The 19207-nt window shown below is 48.6% G+C and overlaps 1 protein-coding gene across 1 annotated transcript; it reads right to left on the bottom strand.

Annotated features, from left to right (window-relative positions):
• Nucleotides 1–16: 16 nt before the first annotated feature.
• On the bottom strand, nucleotides 17–13992 carry NCBP3 (nuclear cap binding subunit 3). The gene is made up of 13 exons (XM_081889825.1): nucleotides 13699–13992; nucleotides 13027–13092; nucleotides 11286–11391; nucleotides 9910–10035; nucleotides 9531–9656; nucleotides 8214–8287; nucleotides 7230–7338; nucleotides 6793–6892; nucleotides 6556–6662; nucleotides 4757–5051; nucleotides 4104–4261; nucleotides 3250–3417; nucleotides 17–925 (listed from the first exon to the last, which is right to left on the bottom strand). The coding sequence occupies exons 1-13, from the start codon at nucleotides 13945–13947 to the stop codon at nucleotides 690–692; spliced, it is 1920 nt and encodes a 639-aa protein (XP_081745951.1). The 5' UTR covers nucleotides 13948–13992; the 3' UTR covers nucleotides 17–689.
• Nucleotides 13993–19207: the final 5215 nt, after the last annotated feature.

The raw sequence follows: 19207 nt of genomic DNA on the forward strand, positions 1-19207 counted from the left end.
AAAAATCACAAATATATATATATATAAAAGTTAGTATTTCCAATGCTGGATTCCTTTGAACGTTACAGATGGAAATAATTTTAAAGTTACTTTCAAAGACAAAGAAAAAGCACCTTTCGGGATTTCGTGTACCCTTTTCAGAGGCTTCCAACTGTTCAATCTTCATTTTAAGTAGGAAAAGATCCTGGAAACAGAAAGCCAGTTCTGGTGGGTTCTATCCAGCATTGCTGGCGTGGGCTGTTGCTGCCTTCACTTGGGATTTGCAGCCATTATCATTCCGGAGGAGGAAGAGCAGGCAGCAGCGGCCGCTGGAGCTGGCCCTCAGAGCCTGCCCCAGCTGGCAACCCGCAGAAGGACCAAGGAGGTCACCAAGGAAAGTCCCAAATCCTTTGAGGGAACTGCTAGAACCATTTCCCCCTCTTAAAAGAAACCAGTACGTGGAAAGCCTAAATAACATACAAGTCTCCTACAAAACCCCCAACTGCTTTCTAGGGGAACGAACACACAGACATTCACTCACGCACTCTCAGCCAAGGTCACCTCTCTGTGCCCCGCAGGGCCACCTTGCACCGCAGGGATCGGACATTCAGCAGGGCAAGAGGCTCCTGGGTCACGCCAGGCCCGGCTCCCACTTTGGGGCCGAGGGCAACAGTCACCTGGGAGCGGCAGCAGCAGCACCCCAAAGGCCGTCACGATTCTGTGTCTGAGCCTGAGCTGCTCTCCCGGCTGATTTCGATCTGCAGCGAGGGCAAGTTGTCAAGGCGGCTCTTCTTCTGGTGAGACTGCTCCTTCTCTTTGATGAGGGCCCCCCAGGCCCGCTGGAGCTCAGAGTCCTCTTCTTCGGGAGAGGCCGACGACTTCTCTGCTTTCTCGGGGACCTTCTCCTGCACCTTTGCTGCGGATCCTAAACGGGTCCATAAGTTTGCTAATAATATACAGAAAGAGAGAGAGATTGGAAGAAGAATTGTTAGCAGTAAGGAAAGGGGGCACTCCCAGATAAGCACCAACTCCTGAGTGACACATTGCCCAAACTGGGGTTTTAATGGGCCCTGACATTCTCTGCACACCGAGGGTGAAGGTGAGGCTCAAAGTGTGGTCCTGCTTTACCAAAGCATCCCCCTCATTCATAAGAACTTCAGAACAGCCCAGCTGGATCAGGCCAAAGGAGGCCCATTGAGTCCAGCATTCTGTCCTCACACCAGCCAACCACATGCCGCTTCTGAGAAGCCTGCAAGCTGCCTTGCTTCCCCAGCATTTAGACAAAGGCATCAGTATTTCTTTCTCATTTTGTTATTCTGCTGAGACCTGTGAGGCCAGAGGCGTAAGAAGAGCCTGCTGAATCAGGCCAATGGCCCATCTGGTCCAGCATCCTGTTCTCGCAGTGGCTCATTCCACTCTGCAACTGGAACCAAATAAAAAGAAAAACCCAGCATCATTGTTCCTCTTTCCTTGACTAGGTAAGCACATCTCTCTCTTGAGGGTAATGCTGAATATGGAAGGGCAGGTGGACATTAACAGCTGGTTTGGGGTGGGGGGGGGGAGAGAGACAACAAAGAGCCAAATGTTGGCACATGAAATATTTTTGACTGAATCTTGTCAATAGCTCCACCTGGACCTGTGTTTCCTTGACTGTAGTTCCACCAAGCCACTCTTTTCAGGGCTGGCACAAATGCAAACAATTCTTGATACAAAGCAAAACATTTTCAAATGGCTCTTTCTGAAGCCAGACTAATTCAATACATTGCATTGTTTGAATATATTACACCAATCCTGGCCCAACTGCACTGGCTGCCAATTAGTTTCCAGGTGCAATTCAAGGTGCTGGTTTTGACCTATAAAGCCTGAAACACCTCAGGACCGCAATACCTCAAGGACTGCCTCTCTCCATATGAACCTACCCGGACTCTGCAGTCGTAATCTGAGGCCCTTTTTCACGTGCCGCCTCCAGGAGAGATCCAGAGGGTGGCAACACAAGAACAGGCCTTTTCAGCAGTGGTTCCCCATTTGTGCTCTCTCCAGGGAGGTTCGGTTGGCACCTTCATTATACACCAAGTCTTTGGCTGATGAATACTCTGTGGCCTTTTAAATGAGTTGTGGGAGGGGGAATTATTGGTTTGTTTTTGTTCTTATTATGTCATTTCTGTTTTTATATTGTAATTTTATTTTGTGAACTGCCCTGAGATCTACAGATAAAGGGCAGTACACAAATTTATTAATAATAAAGAGTTTCATCTATATCATACTCATCTTCACAGTGATCCATGCGACGGTCATCTCCAGGCTTGACTACTGTAATTCGCTCTACGCGGGGCTGCCCTTGAAGCTGTCCCAGAAACTCCAGCGGGTGCAGAATGCTGCAGCGAGGCTCCTCACGGGGTCTCTGCCATGGGAGCATATTCACCCAGTGCTTTTCAAGCTGCACTGGCTCCCGGTGGAGTACGGGATCAGATTTAAGGTGCTGCTTTTGACCTTTAAAGCCCTTCACGGCCTAGGACCCTCGTACCTACGGGACCGCCTCTCCTGGTATGCCCCACGGAGAGCCTCAAGGTCCATAAATAGCAACACCCTAGTGGTCCCGGGCCCTAAGGAAGTTAGATTGGCTTCAACCAGAGCCAGGGTCTTTTCAACTCTAGCTCCGGTCTGGTGGAACGCTCTGCCTCATGAGACCAGGGCCCTGCAGGATCTGATTTCTTTCCGCAGGGCCTGTAAGACAGAGTTGTTCCGCCTGGCCTTTGGCTTGGAGCCAATTTGATTCCCTCCCTCTCTTTCTTTTTTCTTTTGCTTCTCCTCCTGCGATGAGGCTACATTTTAATATTTTAATGTTTCAATATTTTAATGTTGTATTTTTAATTTTGTTTTAAAGTTGTAATCATTTAACTTGTTTTTATTATTACTTGTAAGCCGCTCTGAGCCCGGCCTTGGCTGGGGAGGGCGGGGTATAAATAAAATTATTATTATTATTATTATTATTATTATTATTATTATTATTATTATTATTATCTTCCAAGAAGTACAAAGCGGAATTCTCGCTTTGCAACAAGGAGTGAAAGTTAGGCCAAGAGACTGATTCACCCAGTCAGCACCACCATGCTGAAATCCCTGCTCAATCTGCTTTTGCCACACTATCATTTCTGCCCAATGGTTGAGCCTCAGCGTACTTGGCGATTCTGTGGTCCTCTCTGGGCCACCATTGTTTCTATAGGCAAGGTTGGATGACATTATGTAGCATCTTCTCCCCCAGGGACTGACCTGACTTCTTCTCTCTGGTATCAGAGTAGAGGCCTTTTCCGTCCTGCTTGGGGATGCCCAGTCGACTGTGCACATCGGAGAGAGGCTCACGGTGGGACGTGGAGGGGCTTCCAGGTGGGGTGTGGGCTTCTGGGGAGTGCGGCCTCTTGCCAAGCCTCTGCCGAACATCTGGAAACAATGGAAGGAACAGTCACCCACTGGACTTAATTCTGCTTGCTATTATCCCCACATTCCTCTACCTGCTGCAAAGCACCCGTACCAAGCTGTGTGTATGGCAAGAAGCCTTTGATCCAGACGTCAGACGGAAGGGTAGCAGTGACAGAAGGTTGGGAGAGGATAAAGGTAGAGCAGAGGAGGAAGACAATCCTGGGAAGACAGGGGGAAAGCTGGCCCAGGATGAGATCACAAAGTGTCCCCTTCTGAAATGGATTCTGCGAGGTAGCAATGAGCCTCGTTGGCTTTCCAGCTCCAGGGTGGCATGTAGGAGCATGGTAGGTGCTGAAGCTGAGGACCCTCCCAGCAGGCAACTTTTAAGGATCAAAAGGGCCAATCAGAAGGCAATACAGCAATTTGCAGCTTCACCAGATGTTTGCTTCAAAGCATGGGAAAATGCGAGAAGGAAACTGGAGGGTTGGGGGATCTCAGAGGTGACTTTGTTGAACATACAAAAGACATGAAACTCCTTCCTCTTCGGGCAAATAATTTTCTTATTTATGTACAATGCACTGTACTGTGTGTATTCAAAGTGCTTCCAGGGCATTGTATATCAATAATACAAAAACGCTTACAAAAACTAGATCTCCCTAAAGCAGAAGCAGACTGGAGCAGCACCCTGACAGAGAGGACCCCCATACCTGATCTCACGGAGTTCAGTGGCTGGCGTGGGCTGGGGTTTCCCTGCCGCTTTTCCTCCAAGAGGAGCCGCACATCAGCCACTTTCTCTGAAGTCCCTTTGCTTCCAATTCGGTTCTTGATGTTGCTGGCTGCAACACTATCTGCTCTCATCGAGTTCCTGTGATGTTTAAGGAAAAAAAGAAAAACAATCCCTAATTGGCCCAAGGCTGTCCAAAAGGCCTTTCTGCATGGGGGAGGGGGTTTTTGGGGTGCAGGTGTGCCTGTTGGCGGTGGGGTCAATATTGCACCCTGGAAAGAAAAAGCTGAGGCACGTTGCTTTTGTTTCTCCTCTCTCTCCCTCAGTGTGCTCCCAAAAGTGGTGGAGAGGCTAGCAGATCAGGCCTTATACCAAAATAAAGATGCAAATTCCTCCTGTGTAGCTGGAAGACCCTCTCACACTCTGCCCCACTGAGCCAATGAGGATGTGCCTCCCAGGGAAACTAAAGGCCTTGAATGCAGAAGGCCCAGCCAGCCCTGGCCACCCGAGAAAGGGCAGAGCTCACACACTGGCACTCTGGCCACCACCTCTCCCTCCTGGCCCTAATGGGATGGCTCAGGCCACTGCTGCTTCACTAGGTTGCCTTTCTGAGAATCGGAGGCCTAGTGGTCATACCTGATGCTCTTCAGCTGAGACTCCACCTCGTCGGCATACATGGTCATCTTCATGCTCTTCTTGGGGGAGGGAGTGGAGATCATCTTCAGCTCCAGGTCATAGTCCATTTCATCCGAGTCAGACTCACTGGCTGCACTGGACCGCCGAGAGGCACTCCGCTCCCGCGACTGCTTGAAGGCCTGCAGCTCATCCCTGTACTCCACAACCACCCGGTCGTCTTCATCCATGTCCTGATCATCATCATCCTCCTCCTCCTCTTCCTCCTCAATAGGTTCCTCAGGAACATTTACTAAACCTGCAGGGCAAGAAAGTCATTTTAAGAGACCGCATCAGAACTGCAGAGTAGGGAGGGAGTGACCTCAAAGTCATCCAGCCCAACCGTCTTGGGAAGGAAAGCCTTCACCACAGCAACACCCTTGAAGGGAGATGACCTCTCCTGGTCTCTGCTGGAAAAAGTCTACAAAAGGATAACTCGCCACCTTCCCAAGTATCCCAGCAATGGCTGGAAAGTCCATACTGGGGCAGAACCCGCCCTACCAAGGTGCAGCAAGGGGCACATGGGGGAAATAAAGTAGGCAAAGGCCAAGGCAAAATAAATGGACCCGTTTGCATCCCAATACAAGCCTATATGCTCTGAAATCACCATCACTAATTATACTCAATAGTATGAAATGGTATGAAATAATTGTACTCAATAATATGAAATGGATTTTAAGTTTTTAAAATAAGCCCTATAAATGGGCTAGCTGCTAATTAAAGTACAAGATCACAACTTCCAGAATATTGTTGGAAAGTTCTTATGTTGGTTTTTAAATTAACTGTATAAGAATAAAATGGTTTTTCCCTTGTATTCTTGTCTTGTATGGTTGTTTTTGTTTTGTATGGTTGTTTTTTTTATTAAATAAAATCATTTCTGGTTTTCATAAGGAGTAATTTTTGTGCCTTCAAACAGTAGTCAGCCGGAATGAGCCTGGCTCAGCTTACTAGAACCATTTTTGTTCTCACAAGACTCTTCTGTACTTCCTTGAAATATTCATCCCGCACCCTGCCTGCTTTTCAGGGTGCTTCATTACCAGGCGTCTCTCTCTTTAGAGGCTGTTGGGTTAAACAGTATTCTAATGCCACATTTCAGAGACAAAGCTGCATGACACATGCAGGCTATCTACGTGACCTAAAACAGGGAACAGCAACAATGAAAAATCCAGCCCAACATCTTTTAATGACCAGACATCGGGCAGCAAAAGGGTCTTTTCCCCTTGGCTGTGCTCAGAGACCAGCTGCCTTTGCAGCTTAACAACTGATGCCTGATTTTGCATCTTTCTTCCTGCCTCCATTTTTTCCTTTCAGGCCATATCTCTTAGACTGTAAGTTTGAAAGCAGGAACAGTCATGCATTTTACTGATTTGTAAGCCACTCTGGGAACAAACTAACCATGTTTTGAATAAGCAAAGCAAATTAAAACAAAAAGGTCCTTGCCCAACATGTCCTTGGGGTTCCCAGAGAAAATTGCATGACCCCTCAAGCAGCCGCACACCTTCAAGCAACCAGAGGTGTTGGCTTGAACCTCTCAAGCAAGCCCCTGACGGCAAGCAAGGCCACCCTCTTCCCCAGCATGCCGATTCCACAAGGCCCCTCTGCAAGCCAATAGCTTCCTCTGCCAAGGGGTTTTGCTTGCATGCAGAATCCAGCCGCTGTCTTTGTTTGGGAAAAGGAACCCTAAAGGAAGGCTTTGCTGTTCTCTGCTTTTGCAAAGCCCACAAACCACATGGGGACACATTGCACCTGTAGCTCTCAGGTACCTGAGTGGCGATGTTTGTAAGGAGGTGTGAGGCCAACATCATCCCCAATGAGAGTCCTTTTCTTAATCACGTCGCGGTGGAGCCTGCGTGAATGGTATCTCCGCTTCCTGGAAAGCCACAAAGAGATGACACAGCTGTCACATACACTACCACCAGGAACAGAAGGAAATACCTGTCTGTTCCCTTCCCCGGCAGGGTGGGTCACAGAGCTATAGGCTGCCTCCCTTCCTCACTCACCAGGAGTTGCTCAATATGCCTTTCATGCCTCCATAATTGGGATTCCCATATTTCATGTAATACTGGCTCCTCCTGGCAGCCCCAAGCTCCTTTTTGTCATCTGCAGGAGCAAAGCACAAGCTCAGGGACTACCGTCGGATACTTGCTTTAAAAGTGCCCATCGTATCAAGAACCCCCAATCGAAAACAATTCAAAAAACAGGATGCAATTTTAATCAGCAAGGCAGCAGCACAGGCAAGACACACACACCCCAACAACTAAAAAGGCCAAGGGAAGACTCAATTGCCATTCCACCCACCTAACCTCAGAAAATGTGTTTTCATAGAGCATCTAAGACCAAGCCAGGAGGAAGTGGGAGAGTCCTGCTGGAGGAGGAACCACCCGTCCTGTTTATTTTTATATAAGAACAAACCATCCCTGCAGGGGACGCACTTTACCTCTGGTAGCAAACCTCATGAAGAGCTTGTTGCCTTTGGCCAGTTTACTGGCTGGACGCAGGTCATTCCGCAAGAGGGAGTCTTCCTCCGCCTGGGAGAGTGTGTCCAGCTGTGGAAAGAACACCTGTTAGGCTCAATCTCTCTGCAGGGGTGGAAACTACTGCAAAGGCCTGATTGTTAAAAAGGGGCAGCAATTTCAGCTTTGCCTGAAGTCACATTGTGGGTGCGGAGAAGCCCAGAGGTCCTGTACCCCAGGGTTCAGAGAACGATCCCAGTAAGGGGTGGGGGAGGGCTTCTTGGAAGCATATGGCTGCCCTCTGAGGGGAGGAAGCAGGAGGCTTAACCAGATAGGCCACTTTGGTGTGCTCCAGCAAGACTCTGCTTGCCTTCTCGACATTCCATGGGAGCAGGGAGGAGAAAGAGAGAAGTGTTTTTATATGGATAAATAGCCAAGTATTTGATTGCTGAAAGGTGCTCTTTCTGGCAGCCTTAACATTATCAGTTTTTTATTACAGCTTGAAAAACAAGGAAAACATGATACAGAATACCCTGGGGGTATAGGGTGGTATACAAATGTAATAAATAACAACATCATCAAGTACCAAGCACTTTTTAAACATAAAAACTAAGAGAGAGAAAAGAAGGGGGGAAAGCAAAATACTTCCGATTCTTTGTCTATCGGGTATATAAACTTATGCAAAATACTTGCTCTTCTACTTTCCATAAACAATCCTTTTTTCAGTCCTTAAAGCAGTAGAAAATATTCCTAGGCAAATGGGGAAATGAGTAAGTCTGCATCAGAAAATGTTCGGATGCCCAAGTGAAACATGCCTAATTTAGCACGTTTATTCTACTTTTATTCTTTAGAAACTGCCATGTTCACCTAATGTTTATCCGACGCTAGCACCCATTCACTGTTACTAGTGAATTTTCCATGGAACTATAAAGCAGTGAAAATTTCCTGCCCCAGCCTCCTGCACTGACCTCGGTCTCATTTGAATGGTCGTCTTCCACCTCGCCCTCCTCCGTCTCGTCATCAGAGCTCTCTTCCTGTTTCTCTGAAATGAAGTTCACACAAAAATGAATGTCAAAAGGTGGTGTGTGCCATTGGATGATGTGCTGCTTCACCACCTCCAACTGCCACAACTCCATAGAAACCACCCCATGAAGTGGGATCCCTCCACATGAAGGAGGGGAGAGGAGCAAGCAGCTTGTGCAGCATCACACCAGCACCCTGAGCCATGTGGGGCTGAGAAGCACAAGTCCATCTACAAGAGGGAACTCAACTGAGCACGTTCTCAAGGTAGAGCTTTGCTTTCTCACTGAACAGTGAGGGATGATGATATTCAAAAGGGCACGCAGCTAAAGGGCAGGGAACCTGCTCTGCATGCATATGGCCCCAGGCAGCAGCAGTGGGGCTGGGAAAGGCATGGAGCCCTGAAGGAACAGAGGATGCTGCCCTATGAGACCGAGACAGGCCGCTGGTCTCTCCAGCTCAGTACTGCCTACACTGACTGGTAATGCTCTCCAGGGCTTCGGGCAGAGGGGGTGTAACCAATGTCAATCTCACAAAATTTAAGGGTATGTGAAGTCACATCTATTAGTTTGAATGGCTTTGCTCTGAGCAGCACTAACAATGGTTGCCACCCTGGGGTTTTTCAGTGATCCCAAGGATCTGCATACCAAGGGGTTGCTCTGCCAGTGAGCTCAGGCCCTTTCTGTAAAACATTCAATGTTGTCTCAGTGATGTAACTCAGTGCCAGGCAAGCAGTTTCATAAGCACATCTAACCTGGGCTGCAGGTAGCCACCTTGAGGGTCCCATGTGCCAGGATGAAAATGTGACCACAAACATCAATTTTTAATATATGACTGTGCACAGCTGCCTTACGCTGCCAGATTCCGCTGGCAGCTATGGCAGCTCTCAGAGGTCCTTCCCAGCCCTGCCATCCCAGAGTCTTTTCTCCCTGGTGACAGAGACACAGCACACTGAACTTTGAACCCTGGGCTTCTGCCACCCCGCTTGTAGCCTTTTCTTGAAGGAGCTCCAGGAAGCAGCGACTTTACAATGGGATTTGTCCTTTGCAAGGCTGAGAAACAGTGAGGCCTTGAACCAGCACTTCACACAGCCGAAAGCAATACTCCAACCAGTGTGCCACCCTAGTTGGTCCCAAGGGTGGCACTCCAGACATGCACTGAGCAGCTCTGAGTGCAGATGCCCAGGCGAGCCATGCCTCAAATGCCAGAGCTCAGGGGCTCCCTCCCCAGGGACCAAGGAAAGGTCAGCTTCCAGAAGCATCTACCTTTCTTGCTTGCTTCCACCACCTTCTTGCTGTTTTCTTGGGGTTTCATCTTCTCCTCCACAGGCATAGAGCTCATGTTGATGAGCGCTCGGGTGGCTGTTACCTCGTCAAGCCAGACAACGTTGCCTTCAAGCAAAGCAGAGAGCCAGTCGGTGGCCCAGCCAGATAAAATGACAGTGCTGCAATGTCCCAATGCACAGGGCAAGCATGAAGCTTTGTTACGGTTTGCCTTGTGCATGAGGTGAACAATCCTGCACTGTTAGCATCTAAACACAGAATGGGGAGCGGGGGGACATGACAGACAGACAGACAGAACTGGGCCCAATTCACCCCACATCAGCCAAGAGAGCCGGGGGGTTACACACCCTCAGCAACTTACATGAAGTGTCATCCAGCCACTCGATGTGAGCAGGAGGATACTCCTTGAAATAGGCAAAGATGTCCTGGGTGCTCATTTCATCAACACCACAAACGTAGATGGTGTCCAGCCGGACTTTTGGGATGGCTGCAAAGAAACCCATTATCTCCTTTAGCTGCCAGCAACAGGAAGGAGAAACACACGATGGGGAAAGGGAAAGGAAGGGCACGAGAGGCCTCACTAGGTGGCAATGATGAAAAAGTCATTGCAATTTGTAGAGAGGCAAAGAACTGCAAGAGAGGAAGATGGTGGAGAGAATAACAACCCACCTCATGAGACATTTTTTAGGGGCAGGGTTTGAGAAAAACTATTGCGACTATTTTATTTTAGATTGAGTCAGTTATGTTTTAAAGAGAGGGTTTAAAACTATTTGCATTGTAGCAGCACTTGCTCCAGTTTATTGATAAAGCTGACTCTTCTTTCCAATTTTTAAAAATCCTCTAGTTTACTACAATGCTGATGTTTTCTGTATTCAGTATCATTTCTCTCGCCCTTTTCCTATATATTCTCAACAGGTAAAAGCCAAGCTGTTGGGCTCAATCTCCAACATGGGGGCATATTTACGTAGAAAAAAATATAAACCACTTAATAAAAGCAAGTCTAAGCAGTGTACATACATTAATTCTCAATAATAAAATCACCCTCAAAATTGGCATACATAACTAGATTATGCCTGTGCTGCCAACTGAAACAGTATAGTTAGCATGCCTGTCTAACGTTAACATTTGCCATTCTTGTTTAATAAACTGGGACATTTATATTTCTAAATTTATTAACAGTAAAAAGTATATTTTATATGATTATGTATAACTTAACACATGGATATCGGTATTATTTCTGTGATCATTACATTTAGAAGAACATAGCAAACTATGCTTCTTAGTATTAAACTAAGTTTAGTGCTGGTAAGAAATAATGCATATATTTCCATTTCCTTTAAAAAAAAAAACAACCCCAGAAAATATCGATTTTCCCCAATGCTTCAAAATTTCCAGAAATTTTATATATTGATGTCCCCACAGCCCGTTACACATGAACACTTTAAACATTGTAACCCAAAGTGCTTAGCCAGAAGGCTCCACATATTTATACCACAAGTCATTTCTTACAGATATGATAGCTTGTGAAAAACTGGAAGTTTTCCACCAACAGCCTCTTCTCCCAAGTAAATAGATTTTATTGCTTTATAAAACAAGAAAACTCACGAGGAGGAAAAGCCCCTCCTTCACAAAGGCCAGCTCTGGAATCCCCTGATACAGAAAGGAGCCTGAAGCTCCAGAAGAACAAGATCTCTAGTTGCTTAAGCCCCTTTCTAAGCCACACACAGCTCCAAATACCTTTCTTCACCATGTCTCGGTCCAACGCCACGTTTCTTTGTGCGAGATTCACCTCTGCACGGAAATGAAAACGCTTTGCTCTTTGCTCCTTCTTCTCGATGGCTTCCTACAAAAAGCAAAGGCATCAAAAGGAGAAAGAGCCAGCTAGTCAGGCATCATAGGCAAACCAGGAGTCATAGAGCAGCTGGCTCCTGACACAGGAGGAACAGAGAAAGTTCATCACAAAACCCTACAGCTAAATCCCTCGTCTGACAAAGGATTGCCTCATTACCTGACACAGAACAGCAACAAAACTTATGGTCTGGTACTTCAGGAATGACAAGCCTGTTCCCTTACAACAAGCCTCCATGCAGTTTGGACACTTCTGCCTCTCCCAAACTGGGTGACGAAATCCAAAGTAAGTATGGTGGGTGAAGTAAAACCTAGAGCCGAGTTAGCGTTGCAGCAAAAAGTGCCCAAAGGAGTGGCTTAAAACAGGGATGCAAACATCTGAGGGAGAATGCTGGAGGCTGGCTTTTGAGGTACTTACAACAGTTTGGTGACACAAACTCTCTTTGGGTTTGATGGCTGGAACCTTCCTCTCAGAAGACAGGCGTCAACTGGCATAAAAGGCTGTTTGGAAGCAAGTCCTAGCTCTACTGCTAGTACCAGCAGACCCCCCCCCCAACAAAAAAGGGAACAGTTTCCTTTCTGAAGTAAAACTCCTCTTATAAAACAGGGCAGTAGAGGGGCTTTGCAGCCTCAATGCCATGGGATACTTCGTGTAGCTGTGACACAGCCATCCACAGCTGCCAAGAACTGCTTTCCAGCTGCCTAGGGAGGTCTCCCCTGCTGAGAGCCTGCCTCTCTCCACCTGGCCTAGGGCAGGGCCTGGCTGGCCTCATAAGGATTGCTGCTGCGGTTGCTGTCCAACAAGGACTGGGGTATTTTGGGGGAAGTTTTGTTGGGAGTTTTTGCTGTTGTTACTGATATTAACTTTTTGTATATTTTTATGTGGAAATTGTTCAGTTTGGTTATGTAGATTTTAATGTGTTATTTTTATGACTATTTGCTATGTTTGTAATTATGTAAATCTTTTCATATTGTAAGCCGCCTTGAGCATTGTTTTAACTCTGAAAAGGCGGCATACAAATAAAATTATGATGGATTCCCAGCAGCTGCCACCTTACGAGCCTCCTACATGTCCAGAGGTGGCATTCTCAGCCCTTCAAAATAATACCTACATAGGCTACAAAAACACAGAAAGAGCCATTTGGCTCAACCCCCGTAACAAACCCAGCCTCTTCAATAAAGTGTTACACAGAAATACTGTGTGCAACAGCCACAGACAGCTTGTGTCACAAACATAAAGGTGCCCACTGTCAACTGAATGCGTAAAAAACTAGAAACATAACAAATGATATATCAGTTGTAGAAAAATAGACCAACTGAGTCTGAAACCCGCCATTTGCTAGAGCAGGCATGTCCAACCTGTCGATCACGATTTACCATTTGACCGCAGGGCATCCCTTGTTAATTCTGGACGATTGCATGATACTGAAAGCTCCCCCGCCCCCAAAAAATAGCTCAACAACTTTGGTGCAGCCTCCCCCCAAAAAAGCTTGACACCTTTGGTCAATCCAATGGGAAAATCACTGCCAGTATTTTTATGGTGGGAGTAGACTGCAGTCTCTTGGGAGTTGGACATGCCTGTGCTATAGTTTCAGGTTTAGTGTAAAATCTCCAAGAACACATGGAATACCTTTGAAGTGACATCAATCCCAGTGATGAAGCTCCCAGCTTTGTTTTCGTATCTTCTGCTGGTGTCCTGAAATGAAAACAAAATCATAAGTGAAGCAGATAAGCAAGCTACAATTCTACATCGGGCAATACACAGGTGCTGCTTTTGAGGCCTCAGAATGCCAAAGGACACCAGACGAGAAACCGTTTACTGATAAAAGTGGGGAGCCCACCACTGTTGCCCACCTTCCTTCGAGAGCTCCAAACCAGGTGACCTTCTTCCTAGGGCCAATTCACAAGGCCGCTTCCACCTGCTGCAGCTTTTCCCTCGGCCAGGGCAAAGGGCAAGTGCAGCCAGCCGGCTCCCTCTGCCAAGCGACAGTAGCCCACTTAAAAAACAAAAGCGGGGCCTTCTTGAAAGCTGACCCCGCCACCCCCGTGTTACGTGGGGCTTGAGAGTGCCACGGGCGACCCTTTGTCTTGCGAGCTCTCGCCGACCTGCCAGAGCCCGGCCCTGAGTGAGGAGGCGGGTGCGGAGGGGTCGGAGGCCCCACGCATCGCCCTGCGGGGATGGGGGGCACGAGGCCCCTCTATCCGTGGTGAAAATGCACTCTGCCCATGCCCAAGGGAACTCTCTTCTCTCCCGACTTTGCAGGCCCGAGGCATTCCCGCCCCGGCCCCCTGTCTCCGTTACCGGCAGCAGCTCCCTCAGCGAGCGCCGCACCGGCACCTCCAGCTCCTCCTCTTCGCCGTCGTCGTCCTCCTCGTCTTCGTCGTCGTCTTCTTCTCCTCCGGCGGGGGCGGCCTCTGGCGGAGGAGGCGCGGCGTCTGGGCCCGGCGGGGACGGCCTGGCCTGCACCACCAGCAGCTCGCCCTCCTCCACCTCCATGGGCTCCGGCTCGGCCGCCTTCACGGAGATGCGGAGGCCCCGCACCGCCGCCATCGCCTCACGAAAAAGCCGCCGCCGCCGCCGCCGCCGAGGGAGGGAGGGACCGGAAGCAGGAAGGGCCCACAGAGGGAAAGGGTGTCCGGATGTCCGTAGAGAGCGTCGCCGGAAAACGGCAGGGGGCGCCGGTGCAGAAGAGAGAAGAGGCACAGAACGGGCCCAGGACGAACGCTGTCTCGTCATCGCCCCCTTCAGGCGCGTCTCGGAACAAAACGTACCAACAGCTACCAGCAGGGTTTAGGCCGGGCCAAACTGGCGGACTCTGACCAGCAGCCTCTTCGGGGCGGGCAGGGAGCACGTTCTTCTCACTGCAGCTGCTGCCACCTTCTTCATCTCTGGTGTGCTTGTCCCCTCCCTCCATAAATTGGTCCAATCCCTCTCTAAACCCATCCACGTTGGCAGCCACCACTGCCTCTTCTTGTGGCAGAGAGTTCCACAGTTTAATTCTGCGCTGCTGCATAAAGAAGGTCCTTTCTCTGTTTTGCTTGTGCATCGCCTTCCCTTCAGCTTCAAGGGAGCAGTCCATTTGAACACTGGGGCTCTGAACTCTGCATCATCTCTTATTATTCTATCAACTGGGACCCAATTCATGGGGCCGAGGTCCCTTTGGCCCCCCAGTAAAATATTTGAGGGCACTGCCCCCCCCAAAGTTGATGGGCATTGCCATTCAGATGGTGTGCATGCACCACATCTTGTGATTGATTATGCAGGGCTTAGCTGGGCCTCCCCAATGTTTTATTCAAATTGGCACCCCTGAATTAGAGCAAATAATAAAGATGATAATGGGCAACCTTGTTTTGTCCTGCAGCTAAATGGACATTTCTTTGTGAATCCATATTATCCTAATTGTAGGAGATGCACTATCATGCATATTTTCTAATATTCTGACAACTTTAGGGCCAAATGCATTCTTTTCATCACTGATTAAATACTTTGGTTCCATGCAGCCAAATGCTTTAAATTTAAGTTTAATGATAAACAGGCTAGTGGTGAGGTAGTCTGTTTACTATGGTGTATTATGTTTAATAATTGCCTAATTGAGTCTGTGATTTTACACACCAATACAAACCCAGCTTGATCCAGATGAATCATTCCATCAATTTTGATGGGAGTTCAGTGGGTGATTGTTCATTATTTTCTTGTTTCACATAGTCAGCCCATAAACTGTTGCCAGGTACTTTAAAAAGAAAAAGTTCTGGCATGCCTTGATGGGTCCAGACTTGATTAGTCAATGCATTCTTTTTTCTTAAAAGGCCAAACATCTCCACATTTTTATCATGCTTTAGCCTTTCCTGTGAGCTCAAGGAGGGAAAGAAAGAGCAGAGAAGAATCCAAACAACCCATCTGGTGCAGAAAAAGCGGCCAAGTCAACAGACACTCGGTCCTACTTGATCCTGGCCCTGGAATGCGAGCCCAAAGTGGGAGCTCTTGGCCCCGGGCCCCCAAAATTGAGGGGCAACAGCTTAAGGTTCACACAAAGCTCCCTGGCCAAGGAAACTGAGACAGCCTCTCTTATATACAGATGGACATCTGTCTGTCTGTCTGATGCAGCCTGGCTGAGCCCTGCAAAAAACTGATGCAATCCCACCAGTAAACCTGGTGTAAGGCCTGTCTCTGCAACTTGCCTGTCACCCTTGAATGTGAAATGCCTCCTTGCCACGGAGACACAAGTCCTCTTCATTTCTGATTTTTAAAAATGAAACCAGGGCCAGCTAGGCTGGTTTTCTTCCTACTACTGAACCTCCAGCCTGGCAAGGCGGTCCCAGCTGACAAGTGCAGATGGAAGCCCCCTCCGGCAGCCTGCCCTGCCGAGGAGGAACTGTTCCGTTCCCATATTTTACAGACTGATTTACAGTTGGGCTATGGCTGTAAATCCGTCCTCTCCTGGACAGCCAAGATTCCAGAAGGGCTGCAGCCATCCTGGCAATAAAACAAGCCAAGTCCGGACACATCTTGGGAGAAGAGCCACCTGGGGTGGGGTTGAGGTTGGGGCTGGAAATCCTGTGAGGAAACTGACAGATAGCGGAAGTTGGGATTGGAGGAGAGGGAGGGCAAGGGAGGCTTTGGGGGGCCCCAGTTTGGCTCCTGAGGGAGAAAGACAGCCAATAGAGCTGGGCAATGGTGAGGAGAAGTTGGCAGGGTTAGAGGGGACAGGGGTTAGGATAGAGGCAGTATGGTGTAATGGTTAGAGTGCTGGACTAGGACCTGGGAGAGCAAGCTTTGAATCCCCACTCAGCCCTGAAGCTCACTGGATGGCCTTGGGCCAATCATTCACTCTTAGCCTAAGCTCCCTCACAGGGTTGTTGTGGGAAAGAAATGAGGAGGAAGAGAACCAGGCATATCACCTTGAGATCCTGGGAATATAAAAGTGGTATATAAATAATAAATAGGATGTGGGAGCCAGGGAGTGTAGGGGCTCCTGGCTTGTGGTTTTCCTCAGTCTTGAGTGTCTCGAATGTTTTAGGCCAGGTGAATTTGACCTGTGCTTAATTCATTTCTAAACTGGGCAACTTTAGAAGAGAAGGAAAAGGAGCATTTCAGAGTTTCCCTCTTCCTCCTGGCTGCCTTCCTTGACCTCCCCAACCCCCAGGCCTAAATCGAAGCCTTGCCAAAGGAGCGACCCTAAGCAAGGAGCCTCTTTCGCACTCAGATCTCCCCCTGACAATGTTGGCTGGCTTTCCACACCTGCTTGCCTTGGCGGTTCCAAGTCACATTGAGAAAGAGAGAAGGGGCCACGCCAGGAACAGCTGCCCCTTCCCACTGGTGCCCTGGATTAAGGGAACATGATAGGCCTCTCCTCCAGAGCAGGGCAAGGGAAGCCAAATGCAGTGGAGACTAAGGGCCAGCTCCCCCAGGACCAGGGCAAGGAGCAAGGCCACCTCCTTTGCAGGAGCTGGTTACGAACTCCTTCTGGAAGCAGGGTTTGTCCCTAGAGCCCCCAAGTAAGGCTCAGCCCTGGCACTTGGGAAATCAATGTCAGAGAAGTCTGCCCCTGAGCATGTGCAGAATGCCTTTCACTCATCACAGATCCCTGTCAAATATGAAGGAATAATAACAAACCTATTTCTCCTCGGCAAGGTTGCCAAGTCCCCGCACAGCCCCTGTGTTTTTAAAAACCTCCTGGGCTTAGAAAATGTGAGCCAACATAGAATCATAGAGGTGAAAGAGACCCTGAGGATCATCAAGTCCAACTGGCTGCAATATGCTGTTGTCCCATAAGGGGATCGAACCTTCAACCTTGGCATAATCAGCACCAAGCTCTAACCAACTGAACTATTGGTTGGATGCCTCTTGTTTGACTGCAGGAGGCAGGGGCACTTGAGAGCAGCAGCCTGCCATTCTATACAATGACAGGCAAAGGGCTCTGGGAGTAGGCAGGGGACAGCAAACTTTTCCAGCAAGGGGCTGGTCCACTGTCCCTCAGACCTTATGTATTTTGAAAAAAATAATGAACGAATAAAAGCACACATTCTACTCATGTATAAACACCAGGCAGGCCCCACAAATAACTCAGAAATGCATTTTAAATAAAAGGACACATTCTGCTCATGTAAAAACACGCTGATTCCTGGACAATCCGCAGGCCAGATTTAGAAGGCGATTGGGCCGGATCCAGCCCCCGGGCCTTAGTTTGCCTACTCATGGAGTAGAGCTAGTGAAGGCAAGGAGCGCTTGGGGGAAGGAGCAAAGCAAACTAAGCAGGCGGTTGGGGGGGGGGGAGTAAAGGGACCCTCCAGGGTGGTGCAGCCAAGCATTTGTTATCATCCCCCAGGAATGTGTGGGGAGGATTGGCCAGAACTCCTGGAGAAGTGTGGCTGTCAGCGTGAAACCGGTTCTCCAGCGTTGGCCTGGCAACTCAAGAGCCCCCAAGAGTGTCCTTTAAGGGGAGCTGCAGGGGATAAGAATCATACAATTGTAGAGTTAGAAGGCACTTAAGGGTCATCTAGTCCAACCCCCTGAAATGCAATGATGATATTATTATTATTATTATTATTATTATTATTATTATTATTAGTCATCCAACATGGGGCTCAAACATACAACCCTGAGATTAAGAGTCTCGTGCTCTACCAACTGAGCTGTTGGGGCTCTGGAATGCCCAGGGGGTCGCCATATAGAATCCAGTGAGGAGGCGAACAAAGAAGACGAAGGAGAGCACACAAGCAGGATTTAGGCAGAAGAGCCCTCTCCCTTCCTGTGGTGCTCAGCAACTGGTATTCAGAAGCATTATCACCTCTGCCTGTGGTGGCAGAGCCTAGCCATTGTGGCTAGTAGCCATCAATACGCTTCTCCTCCACGAGTTTGTCTGGGCTTCTGAAGTCACCCAAGCTGGTGACCACTCTTGTGGGGTGGAGTTCCACAGGTTAACTCGCTGCTGCGTGAATCTTCCAACGGTAGGTGAATTTCCTCAGCATCCTTATGCAATCCCACACTGCAGGGAGGGCAGTGTGCAAGTGAATAGGGTAGCAATGAAAGGGGGGGCAGTCTCTTGGGTCTTTCCCACCGGACAGCCGCCTGTGTCCCCTTGCTCTGCGGGGTGACACTGCCATGCCAGTGTGGCTCCACCACAGGTCTTGCAAGTAAAATGCTCTGCAGCAGTTCTCAACCTGTGGGTCCCCAGATGTTCTTGGACTACAGCTCCCATCATCCCTGAGTTCTGGTCTTGCTAGCTAGGGGTGATGGGTGTTGTAGTCCAACAACATCTGGGGACCCACAGGTTGAGAACCACTGCTCCAGAGGATGCCGGCCTGCCTGCCTGGGGTTTTCCATGCAGCCAAGAGATTCCTTCCACCTTCCAATACTGTGAGCAAGTTGGCTGCTGTGCAAACATTTGATCCTGTCCTTACGGCTGCAGCTGCCGGATTCCTGTGCCTGGAGGAGAATGTAGGAGGAGGAGATAGAATAATAGATTCTTAGAGTTGGAAGGGACCCAAGGGTCATCCAGCTCAACCCCCGGCAATGCAGGAATCTCAGACAAAGGTTTATGAAATAATACATGGCATGGAGAAAGTAGATAGAGGAAAGTTCTTCTCCTTCTCACCTAACACTAGAACTGGTGGACATAAAATGAAGCTGAATGTTGGAAGATTCGGGGTGGATAAAAGGAAGGACTTCTTCATGCAGAAATGAGTTAAACTGTGGAACTCCCTCCCACAGGAGGCAGTGATGGCCACCAACTTGGATGGCTTTAAAGCAGGCATAGGCAAACTCCAGCCCTCCAGATGTTTGGGACAACAATTCCCATCATCCCTAGCTA

The sequence above is a fragment of the Podarcis melisellensis genome, assembly GCF_964234715.1.
Source record: "Podarcis melisellensis genome assembly, chromosome: 15".
NCBI lineage: Eukaryota > Metazoa > Chordata > Lepidosauria > Squamata > Lacertidae > Podarcis > Podarcis melisellensis.

What these genes read in the sequence shown, in the direction of transcription:
- NCBP3 (XM_081889825.1), bottom strand. Translation starts at nt 13,947, where the DNA reads ATGGCGGCGGTGCGGGGCCTCCGCATCTCCGTGAAGGCGGCCGAGCCG. An exon ending in CCGAGACATGGTGAAGAAAG is followed by an intron (nt 10,036 to 11,285) that starts GTATTTGGAGCT and finishes GTTTCTTTGCAG; the next exon opens with CCATCCCAAAAGTCCGGCTG. An exon ending in GTGGCTGGATGACACTTCAT is followed by an intron (nt 9,657 to 9,909) that starts GTAAGTTGCTGA and finishes CTTTGCTTGAAG; the next exon opens with GCAACGTTGTCTGGCTTGAC.